Source organism: Vulpes lagopus, chromosome 2 (assembly GCF_018345385.1).
Source record: "Vulpes lagopus strain Blue_001 chromosome 2, ASM1834538v1, whole genome shotgun sequence".
In the NCBI taxonomy this organism is placed as follows: Eukaryota; Metazoa; Chordata; class Mammalia; order Carnivora; family Canidae; genus Vulpes; species Vulpes lagopus.
In genome coordinates, this window is record NC_054825.1 from 26,864,973 (window position 1) to 26,877,000 (window position 12,028).

General features: G+C 46.1%; 1 protein-coding gene across 2 annotated transcripts in view; it reads left to right on the top strand.

Annotated features, from left to right (window-relative positions):
- ARMH3 (armadillo like helical domain containing 3) overlaps positions 1-11,444 on the top strand; it is a 185,800-nt gene extending 174,356 nt beyond the window's left edge. For both annotated transcript variants that reach the window (XM_041742921.1, XM_041742922.1), the window contains 2 exons: positions 7,428-7,544; positions 9,747-11,444. In XM_041742921.1, coding sequence (XP_041598855.1) covers positions 7,428-7,544; positions 9,747-9,839 — 210 coding nt within the window. In that variant the 3' untranslated portion in view covers positions 9,840-11,444. The remainder of the gene's footprint in view (positions 1-7,427; positions 7,545-9,746) is intronic.
- The last annotated feature ends 584 nt before the right edge of the window (positions 11,445-12,028 follow it).

Sequence of the window (12,028 nt, forward strand, 5' to 3'; positions counted from 1 at the left end):
GGGAGCCCAATGTGGGACTCGATCCCCAGACTCCAGGATCACACCCTGAGCCAAAGGCAGGTGCTCAACCACTGAGCCATCCAGGCAACCCAGGTCATTTTCATTTTTAGAGGAAAGGGTATCTTCCTTTGAGTTTGAAGAAGTTTACTGGGTAGTAGAAGGAATAAGTTGAATTATGGTTGGTCTTCCAGGACAATGTGGAGGAGATCTCAGTCTGCATTTACCATAAAAATTGCGTAAAAGCCTGCAGCTACTTGGCTGATCATCTCCTTTAGCAGTCCATTTCCCACTGACTGGTGTTGAAGGCCTACTCTGCTTTTAGCGCTATTTCTTTAGAGATGGGACATTATGCCAGACAATGAACAGTTTAGATAGGTGGCATGGTTCTCTGGGCACCAGGATTGGTTGCCTCAAACATGGAACCATTGAGAGGGATGTATTTCATTTCCCAAATTCTTTCATTATTTCATACCAAATTCTTTCATTATTTCTTCATCATCAGCTCATAGAATAAGTTGTACCTGGTCAATTCTCTCTAACCGATGAGAGAGAGAAGTGAAAGCAATATGGAGTTATGCCTGGTGATGCTCTTGTTTGTGGTTTCAGAGCTTGAATCTCTCAAGCTGTCTTTTCCTGCCTTATGGGGAAAAAAATGGAGCCAAAAAAAAATCATATTCTCTAACTACTGAATAAACATCTGAAATAGAACAAATGGCCAGAGTCTAGTGGGAGAGATAGATGGAGATTATCATGAAAATCCTCTAAAAAGCCTTTATCATCTTTTCTCCTTATAATTACTAAATCTGTTTCAAATCATCCAGAGATTAATTTTGCTATGGTTAGGGGTTTGGCCGGGTTAGAGCAGAAGGGCATGGAAGTGCGAATGAAGTGGTTACAGTCTCTTTCAGAGAATGGAAAATTGGCCTTGAGGTATGAGCATTCATTAAAGAAGGTATTTTGGGGCCCCTGGCTGGCTTAGTCAGTGGAGCCTGCGAGTCTTGATCTTGAGGTCATGAGTTTGAGTCCCATGTTGGACATAGAGCTTACCATTACTTACTTGTAGAATGTACTCATTGAATCTTTTTTAACACCTCACCCCAAGCCGGGAGACCACCTGATGGCTACAGCCAAAGCCCATGGAAGATTAAAGACCTTTGTATTTAAGCTTCTAAATGAGTACAAGGGCAGCCCAGGTGGCTCAGCGGTTTAGCGCCACCTTCAGCCCAGGGTGTGATCCTGGAGACCCGGGATTGAGTCCCATGTCAGGGTCTCTGCATGGAGCCTGCTTCTCCCTCTGCCTGTGTCCCTGCCTCTCTTTCTCTCTCTCCCTCTCTCTCTGTTTCTCATGAATAAATAAATAAAATCTTTTTAAAAATAAAATTAAATAAATGAGCACTAAATTAAAATACAACCCAGACGTGCCTGGGTGGTGCAGTCAGTTGAGCATCTGACTCTTGGTTTCAGCTCAGGTCATATTTTAGGTCATAAGAGTGAGCCCAGCATGGGCTCCACGCTTAGTGTGGAATCTGCTTGAGAGTCTTTCCTTCTCCCTCTGCCCCTCATACTTGTTCTCTCTCTCTAATAAAAATTCAAACAAAATAAAATATCAACCCAAATTAGATTTTTCTTATAATAAGTTCGGAGTGGTCTGTACAGTTTTGGTGGTGGTTGACACCAAACTCCAAGAGGGCTGAGCAGGGTCTTTGGCTGCTATTGGTGGATATGGACAAGCCCTGGAGTCCTGAAGGACCTGGTAGTAATGAAAACTTAAACATCAAACCAGGCTTTCCCAGCTCTCCAGAGATCATGTTTCCCCCTTATTAGGAGTGAGTTTGAGTTCCTTGAATGTTTGTTCTCTGAAAAATTAGGAGTTTAGCCTGTAAATTAAAGAATGTGCCCCAGGTTAAACTAGCTTGCTAATATAGGAAGAACACTGGATTAGGAGTCAGAAGACTCTGTTGTCTAATCCCAGCTTTGGGTTTTGGGGCAATTTTCAATCTTTCGGGACATCTGTTTCTTCATCTGTGAAATGAGGTCCATGGATTAGGTAGGTGATTTAAAAGGTTCCTTCCAGAACTATTATTTCTGTGTGTTGGGTTTTTTTTTTTTTTTTTTTTAATTTCTATGGTTCTGTCCCCATGGTAACACTTTGGCAAAAAGAGGTATGGTTGCCTTCCCTGTCACTCTCCTTATATATCAGTGAGAGCTCCAGACTTTCCTGGACACCATTTAACCACCTCATTCATCTTATTCGAATGCATCAATTATTTCCTATCTCCATTTCTTTGTTTCTTTTTTTTTAATATTTTATTTATTTATTCATGAGAGACACAGAGAGAGAGAGAGAGGCAGAGGGAGAAGCAGGCTCCATGCAGGGAGCCTGATGTGGGACTCAATCCCAGGACTCCAGGATCACACCCTGGGTCAAAGGCAGGCGCTAAACCGCTGTGCCACCCAGGGATCCCCTCTTTTTTTTGTTTCAATCTCAATAGCCTTCATTCATTGGCACCTTCTGTTGGCTAGATATTATGATTTATACTTTTATATTTATTTTCTATCTAATCTTCATAATATTATTTTAAAAAATGGTGTGATGTTGACTATTTTACCAATAAAGCTTAGGTCAAGGTCATATAAGTACTAAATGATGATGTCAAGATATGAACCCAGGTTTCTCTAACTCTAGCCTCTTTCTGTTACATCCCACTGCAATCTTTTTTTTTTTTTTTAACATTTTATTTGTTTGACAGAGAGAGTACGTGCACACACACACAAGCAGGGGGGCAGGGAGGGGGCAGAGGGAGAGGGAGAAGTGGGCTCCCCACTGAGGAGCCCGATGTAGGGCTCGATCCCAGTACCCTGTGATCATGAGCTGAGCCAAAGTCAGACACAACCAACTGAGCCACCCAGGTGCCCCATCCCACTGTAATCTTGATAGGTTCTGTGTTTATTGCCTATCCTATAAGAAGTCTCAGTAAGTTTCTCTGTTGTCATCTTGTGATTTCATCCTCATTTGGCAGCCTACCTTCTAGGGAAAGCCATACATATTGCCCTGGCTGGAAGTGGGCTGGTGTCAGCCTTACATATTCTCTCCAAATAAGCTATACTGTAGATGTCAGTTCATATTGAGAAGGTAATGAATACAGGTTTGCTCTCAGGTCACATCCTATTACTTAGTTGTCTGCTAATTCTCATTCTGGGAATTTAGTCCATCAGAGATTTGAGACTAAGCAATTTTTCAGGCACAAGGCATAGACCTCTGACATCAAGATAGGGTAGCCCATGCCAAGAACTTTTCCATTAGTGGGATTCTCCTTTGCTGCTATCTTTAGGCTAGAAGTTACTTCCTATTTCAAAGGCTCTGCAAATAAACAAACAAACAAACAAACAAATAAATACTAGAAGTTACTTCCTAAATAATTCCAAAGGTTCTGCTAATAAATAAACAAACAAACATAGGCTACTGAATAGTCTTTGGGGAATGGTTATCCTGTGTGCTTGGGGAAAGATGTGTAAGTGTATCTGAAACCTTATCAGCAATTTTGAACTAACTTTTTTTTTTTTTTTAAATTAATTTTGTGCACTGGGATCTCTCTCCCTCCTGATCCTGAAGTTTCACAACCTGTATTTTGCAAAACTGGCCTTTCTGGCATCTCTGCTCAATTTTTTTTTAACCTGTGTCCTCTTGCACTACACCAAGATTGTTAAGCAGTGGGTACTGGACATTCTCTGACTTCTGGCTAGTGCATTGCCAGTTACACTTGGAATAGGGGGTCATTATGGAAGCCTGCTTTCATATCGAATAGAGAAATTAGGTTTCCACTTTACCAGAATCTGAACGAAGATGTGTAAGGCCTTATCTCCTAGCTTATTATTAGAACTGTCTGGGGATAAGAGCTACCAAATGTCTATTGTCCCCAGAAAGAATTTTTTTTAAGATTTTCTTTATTTACTCATGAGAGATAAAGAGAGGCAGAGACACAAGCAGAGGGAGAAGCAGGCTCCCTGCGGAGAGCCTGAAGAATTTTTCATTGTAAAATTAGTAATCATTTATTGACTATTCCTTATGTGCCAGACATTGGACAGTCAGTTCATACCATCTTTATATCAGCTTTATGAGATTATAGTACAGGTACTGTTATCCCCATTTTACAGATAAGAAAACTAAGGCTCAAAGAGATTAATGTGAAGAAGTTTTTATAGCTCACTAGTGGTTGATCTGGGACCAAAATTCATGTCTCTCTGACCTTAAAGCCTATATCAGGCCTTCTCCTCCAGAGACCTCAAGGGAGGGGTTTTAGGTCCCTACCCCACTCCCCAGTTTGTCCTTCCCTTACCTGAGGCAAAGTGTTTCAAGGCAAAGAAGAGGGTATATGATCTTTGAAACTGAGGCCACTGATTTAAGTGTCTTGCATTTAAATCCAGAAGATGTACCTTTTTGGTGAAGAATTATTTATGCACATAGGCTCTTTGGGTTAGTTTGAAATAATTAAGTACTTCCTGGGCTATGAAGACAGTTCCTCTTGAGTCCTAGGAGCTGTCCAGGTAGCTGTGTAGCCATTGGGATGATAATGTCTTTATCAGTTGTATGTTACTTTCAGGAATCAAAATGTTTATTCCCATGTCCTTTTGGGAGGGTGAATTCAAATTCCATTTTACAGAGAGAGACAGGCTGAAGCTCAAAGAGGTTAGATAAATTGTCTGAGATCCATAATAAGAGTGGAATTCCCAGTTAAGTTCTCTATTAGGTCTCTTGCCAGGACCCAGGCTTCTTTCTGTCTACTGAGGGCAATGTGTAGGGGTTAAGGACTTTTATTTATTTTTTTAAAAATATTTTATTTAGTTATTTATTCATGAGAGACAGAGAGAGAGAGAGAGAGAGGCAGAGACACAGGCAGAGGGAGAAGCAAGTTCCATGCGGGGAGCCCAATGTGGGACTCAATCCCGGGACTTTAGGATGAAGCCCTGGGCCGAAGGCAGGCACCTAACTGCTGAGCCACCCAAGGATCCCCATCGTAGATATTTTTCTGCTTTTGGAGCTGCCTTGAGCTGAGGTGATGGGATGGTTCTAGGAAGTCAACAAGCCCAACAACCTGATGACAGAAGGTGGGCTTGCATTTGGGAGATAGAGTGTTACCTAATGGACTGGGGAGGAAACTTTGGAGAGATCAGAAAGCCAGAGACTGAGGTTGCAAGTTGTGGTAAAACCTAAGGTATAAGCACTCTGGGAGATTGCCTTCTGCTTGAGTACTGCCCTTTGCCATGTCCCAGGCCAGTGTGGAATGTGAAGCCCAAATGGAATACGTTCCTAAAGTCTGAAGCTACAGAAAGCCAAGTCCTAGAATAGGAGAGTAGCCCTATTGCTTCAGAGTCCCAAGTGGGCTGGGGCCCAGATCTGAATTTAGAATATCTTATTCTCCTGGGAATTTAAGAGAGGTGAAATAGGGTAAGAGATGGAAGAGGTTGAGTGAACTGAAGGGCAGTGTACCCCTGGGTAAAAAAGGAAGAAAAGAAGTAAGATCTGGATAAGAGGAGAGCTGAGATCATGCACTAAGTCCAGCCAGGCCTCTGGTTTCCTTTCACGGAGCTGATAGTTCAAGGTTTCACCTCCCTTAACAAAACTGACATAAATTCTGGCAAAAGCCAAACTTGTTGGGTAAAAAAATCCCTGTTCTGAGTAAGATCTTAGATGTTCCACTTGGCCATGGCAAGAGGAGAAAGCCCAAGTGATCTGGGCAGCATGACCTGGGCCTGACTCTCAGGATGTAACATCTGCACCTTCTTCTCAGAATTGGCTTTAGCTTGGTATTTGTCTTACCTGATACCCCTTTGGGAAGGCTGAGCCCAGGATGCTGAATTGTAGGTATTGCTGAAGCTGCCCAGAGTTCAGGGTTAGAGAAAACATGTTACTCTGTTCTGTCTGGTTCCTAGGGGCCAGTTCCATCTTGGAGAAATTTTGCTTTTTTCAGGGTTTGAGCCATTCACTTCTGAGCTAATACCTTGGCTTATAGATATTTCAGTGGCAAGCACAGCCCACATGCATGAGAGGGCTGGATTATTTTGTGGGTGACTACCATTGCTGAGTACTGGGCCTCCTGCTGACAGAGCTGACAAATGGAATTAGCAGCAAAGGAGCCAGTCAATAATAGGGTCTGTGGGTTAGTAGCTAGGCAGAGTATCCTTGAGGAGCTGAATGTCTAGAGGAAAGGAAACTGAGCCTGGAACCTAGGCCAGACCTGTGCCCTCACTGTCCCTTCCCCCCAAACTTGAGGACACATCCTTCCCTGTGTTCTCTATCAGTACTCTCCCCTCAGAAATTCTTGGCAAGCAGAAGTGTTTGCTACCAAATGAAGTGTGTCCTGGCAGAAGACTGAATTGGTGAGCACAGCCCAGAGATACTTCTGTGCCCCTCAGGAGGCCATCTTCAGTCCCTTTGACCAGTCCTGACTAGTTTATTCTCTTCAGCCTTACCTTCTGTTAGAGTTAGCCTCATTCCTTCCTCCCAAGTTCCTTACTGAGCTGGAAGCTCTCCATGACATCATAGACTTCCCTCCCTAGTCAGATCAAGTTACAAAATAGTTAGTACCCAGATTACCACAGTGACCAGTCATTCCATCTCCTGGTCTCTCCTTTCTGCCTACCTCAGTTCTATCTTGATGTAGTGCCTTTCCCTCTAATTGACCTTGCCTTTAATTCATGGTCTGAACAGAAGTCACAGGAGAACTTCCTTTTGGAACCACAGAGATCCAAGGTTCCTGGAGTCAATGGAGGTCTGAATCCCCCCACCCCCATGGAAAGTTAGAGAAAGGGGAGAGACCCCTCAACAGAACAAAAGATGGCAGTTAGCTCTAGCTTTGTCAAGAAAGTGTCCCCTGTATCACAAGGCTGGGAGGCCCAAAAGTTCGAGCCAGGCAATGGGTACGAAGACTGAGTTGGCATGGAGAGATGAAAACAAGTGGCAGATGGTGCTGAGGAACATCCCGGGACTGAAGAAATGTGGTTCCCAGAAAGGGAAAAAGGAGGCATTGGCAAAGTCTTACTCAGCAACTGCGACAACCTGGCCAAAGAAAGCTGCAGGATATGGCTGAGAACACATTTATGGTATCAGGATGCTGCTGAGCTCAGACACTCACTGTTCTGTCAGCTCTTCTTGTGCTCTTTTACCATACCCAGAGTAAACAGTCTTGGTAGCCAGGCAGGACGGGTCAGGAAAAGCCAGGAATAGAAGAGATTAGAAAATGGTCCCAAAACCTGAGGAATTACTCTCTGGGGCCATACTTTTTTCTGGATGATAAGTTGTGAGTGAGAATGACCTCTGGAGGTGTTGCCCCAGATTGAATCCAACCCACTAAGGCAGCAGGAGGGGTGTGGGGACCAAGTGACCTAGAGTTTGGCCTAAGCCCTGCCTGGCCCTTGACCTTCCCCAGGTGCTGGAGGTAGTACGAGCCAACTATGACACACTCACACTGAAGCTGCAGGATGGCCTGGACCAGTATGAGCGCTATTCCGAGCAGCACAAGGAAGCTGCCTTCTTCAAAGAGCTGGTGAGTCTGCCCTGCCTCCTTCTCTGCCTATGTCTCTTGAGGGCCCTTTCCCAGCCAGAGGGTGATATTTGTGCAGGTGGGCATCTAGGGAACAACCACAGTTTGCCAAAGGCTGATGAAATAAGACTTGAGGGGTCTGCTGGGATTGGGCGTGCAACTTCTCTTCTAAGACCAGGACCAGGCAGTGAGGGAAGATATTCCCCAGGGTACTGGTGCTAGGCGAAGAAGGGTTAGAAGCCTGAGGCAGCATTGCCCATCTCTCTTCTGCAGCCATGGAGACAGCCCTTGAACAGCTCCAGCTGGGCCTGGGGTTTGACATGTGTTCCCAGTGGCAGCTCTGCCTCATTATTCCTTATCCTGTCCTCCAAGCAACTAATGAGAGTCATTGATTCTTCTCCCCCTTATGCAATCACTTCTTCCTAAATTCCTAGCTGACTCCTGGTCTGACTGCCCTCCCAATCTAGTTCTCCAGTCTTCACTCCCTGCACCTCCCTCCCCTTTCCAATCACTCAGCTTCCTTGCAGCCCCCACCCATGGCCACCTGGAGCCAGTGAGCATTTGCTCTGCCTCCTACTCCATCTTCTAGTCAGCACCACCACAGAACTGGGCTCTCCCCGTTGATGGTCTGTCTCCTGCCCTGTACTCTGAGCTGCTCTCAGGAAAAGCTAGGCCTGCCTGGTTATACATGAACATTGTGGCTGGAGGCTGAGACCAGGACACACTGTACCTCCTTCCCATAGCTCAGCCCTCCCACTGCTGGGACAGAACACACCTCAGCCCAGCTTTTACTTCCCCATGCCAAGTTGGTGATGAAGGTGCTGGATTGTAGGTTATCTGTCTTGTACTAAACACAGCCCAACTCTGATGCTGATGTGAGATTCCTGAGATTTTGGACTTCTTCAGGGTGAGGAAGATCTGCTCTGGAAGTGAGTGATTTGGCAACATGGGGAAGCCATTAATATAAAGAGCAGAGTCGAGCATCTTTATGGGGTGCGTGGCAAGTCTTTAAGTTGATGTGGGGGTTTTACTGGGGGTACAGACTTCACAAAGAGAGAAGGTCATTGGAGATAAAAAGGTTGTGGAGGAGAGGGTTAGGGGAGCTCTGTCTCTGGCCTATTGACACTAGCCTCACCTGACTCAGTTCTCCTTATATATGTACCTCTGACACAAGGGAGTAAAGAGGGTCTGGTCTGGCTTGAAGCTAATGATCTTGAGTTGCCTGCTGGTTGCCATGCTGCCCTTTCTTCTGCCTCATGCCTGATGATTTCATTACATTTCCCAAAGCTAAACATATTGGAGGAAAGCTCCCTGGTCTTTGGGGTCCAGAGTAGATACACATTCTTTTCTCCTTTTTCCTCCACTTTGTCTCTCACAAAGTATTCACTTCTATTTCCTGTGAACAGTGTTCCTTCCAGAGTGTGATGGATTCCTCCTAGAATCCACTCAGAGTAGGGGGTTTGACTCCTAATTCACAGGTCCTTTCCCCCCTGACAGAGGCAACACTTCCTGCAAGGGTCTCAGTCTATGGGAAGAAAGCTTGTGAGGGGAGCAGTGGGGACACAGGGATATGCTCAAATCTTTCCTCTAAAGAAGGGGGGCTTCTTTGTGGTATGGGAAGAGTGCTGGACTGGAAGTTAAACCTGGATCCTACTCCCAAGCTTGGGATTCACAAGCTATATGACCTGCTTCTGGTCATTGGCCTCCTTGGATCATACTCCTGCCATCTATGCCAGACAGGGGCTGCATCTCTAGGTGTCCTTTCCAACACAGAAAGGTAGATAAATACAAAGAAAGAGTGAGAAGATGAGAAATGCATTCTCTGGCCTCATTTTCTTCTCCTCTCAGACCACTGACCAGACCACCACCCCCTCTGCATGGCCAAGGCAGAGACAAAGGCATGAGTTCACCCTCCTTCTGTGTCTGGGCTTACTTCTACCTCTTCGGGTACCCAGATGCTCTTCAACCTCCACTAAAGTTCCTGTCTCTCAGCCCCTCTTTTTTTTTTTTTCCACTTATCACAGAACTGTTTGTTCATTTGCCTGCCCAAATGATAGCTGTTAAGTGTTCATCTCCTAAGAGAGAAACATGTTAACACTGCGTCTTGGCCTTGTCCCTCAGGCACTGCCCTCTGTTGTGTGTAACCAGCTCTCTCCTATTTTTTTCTTTGCCTATGCCCTCTTTCCTTACCCAACCCTTTCCCAGGTTCGATCCATTAGCACCAACGTCCGGAGAAACCTGGCCTTCCACACACTCAGCCAGGAGGTCCTGCTCAAGGAGTTCTCTACTATCTCCTGAGGCCACGCATATCTGAGCAGCTGCCAACTGCCCTTACTAATGAGGCTCCCAGGCTGGAGGGGGACTGAGGGAAGAAGGGCTGTCCCCAAGGCTGGAGAATAACACAGATACCGAGTTCTCTCGGTGGAGGCTGCATTTCAGCGGAGCTTGGACTGTGGGGGCCAGAAGGGGCAGACCGGGGATAATCTTACTTGGGGAGGGTTTGGGTGGGCACAGGAAGAAGCCTTCAAGAATGTGGGGACTGCCGGTGTGGGCTCCCTCAATATCCCCTCACATTTCTGATTGATACAAGTTGTGGCTGCTGACTAATTTTCAGGGGCTATTAGGCAAGTCTTAGGATGATGCCAATATCCTGAGGGTCAGTGGTTCTCCGAGGCTTCTGAAAACAGACTCTCAGATGTAGATGGAGCCAGTTCTGCTTTCTTTGGCCTGGGGCTGAGCTAGGCTTGAAATCTTTGTCCCCTGCCCCTGCAGGTGCTCTGTCCAGTCATTAGGACCTTTAGCTCAGCTCAAGGTAAGGTAGGAACAGAGGACATTTTTTCTACTTTCTAAATCTGGGAGACTGGAGATTAGAATCAGCCCAATGCCCTGCTATCTGGCCACCAATTTCTGGATTTCATTCTCGGCACCAGGAGTACCTGTTAGATTCTCCGGCCTTCCAACCCCACTGATTGCTCAGCACTATAGGGTCACAACCTTAGCTTTTCATTTTCAGTCTGGTTTAAACTGTCTTTAGGGTATGTGTGTGTGTGTGTGTGAAATAAACATTGACAGGTTTTCCGGAGCCCTCAGGTGCCTACTTTGCTGGTTCCCTTTCTGGCAGCCTCCCTACCTTCCTAGTCACCTTCTCCTCTGGGAGCCTCTCCTGCCTCTGCTGAGCTCCCCTCCACTGCTCCGCCCCCTCACCCGGCTGTTGTTTACATCCAGCCTGCCTAAGAATTTCCTCTGGGGAGGAATCTGTTCCTGCTGTGGTCTGGTGCCTGGGAAGGGAGAGAACCTGCTGGGAGCAGGGTGCCCTCCATCTAAAAGGGGCCAGGTGAGCATCACACAGAGGCCATTCTGTCTACCCACATTCTGGCTGGAGCCACAGGCAAGTCTCCTTGCCTTTTGGAAATTGGCCCGTGGTTCCTCCTCCGGACAGCCTCTATGGGACTACTATAGGCTTTCCCTACCCCACAGCTGCCTTCAGAGTAGCTGCAGCTCTGAGATTTCCCCCCTTCTAAAGCACTTTGTAAAGCCCTCAGGTTAGCAGGGAACAAGCAGCATAGGAAGACTCGGAGTAAGTGCAGGAAACTGGCAATGAGAGCAGTTCTGGGACCTCCCTGGCTGCTATTCCACTTAGCTTCAAATCTCTTTAGTATTCTTGCCTTCCTGGGAACCAGAGTTGTGGCTCCAACATTGAACAAATAGACACTGGTTCCAGAGAATCCACCAGCATGCTGCCGTGTATAGATGCAGATTCCTAAGAGATCAGGGGCTGGGTCATCTGATCACTAGATAGGGTAGCTCAGCCTGGGGCCTATAGTGTTCTCCACAGTGATAAGCCCTAGAGGAGCTGGAGCTGGAAGATGGTGGCAAGTTGAAGTTATTAAAAATTGATTTGTATGGGACAGTCTTTTTAGTGTTTTTTGTTCATTTGTTTTTCTTCATCTCTGTTATTCAGAACTCATTTCTCAAAGACAAAGTTAAAGTAATCTCCAGGTGCTGGTCCCATCTCCCTAGGGCACCCTTGCCTGTCTCCCTCTCCTCCTAAGTCTCCTGGCCCTAGTGGAAGCCAGTTAGCTTCAGAGAGGTGTAGCCTCCCTTGCCTTTGCTACTTATAGATTCCTTTCCTATGAAATGAACAAGGGCATGAAGCAGTAGCAAGACTCCTTGCCCTCCATTGTAAAAGCACATCTTTTGGCCCATTTACCTATATGTTTTAAGAACTCCAGATGGGAATCCCATCATCATCTAGAATTCAACCCCCAAAGGAGGTGCCCATGCTCTGTCCATGCCCCCAAGGTCGTGCCAGTTTGTGGAGAAACTTCCAGAGCCGGGGCGGGGGTGGGGGTGGGGGGCTAGGGCATTGCTCCCAAAGACAATCCTTGTACTTGCTTGTCCCCCTCCCATGCCTGAATTCCTACCACGATTCCTGCTGAGTTAATTGAATCAAGTGTTTGGGAATTAAATCCAATTGAAGACATTAA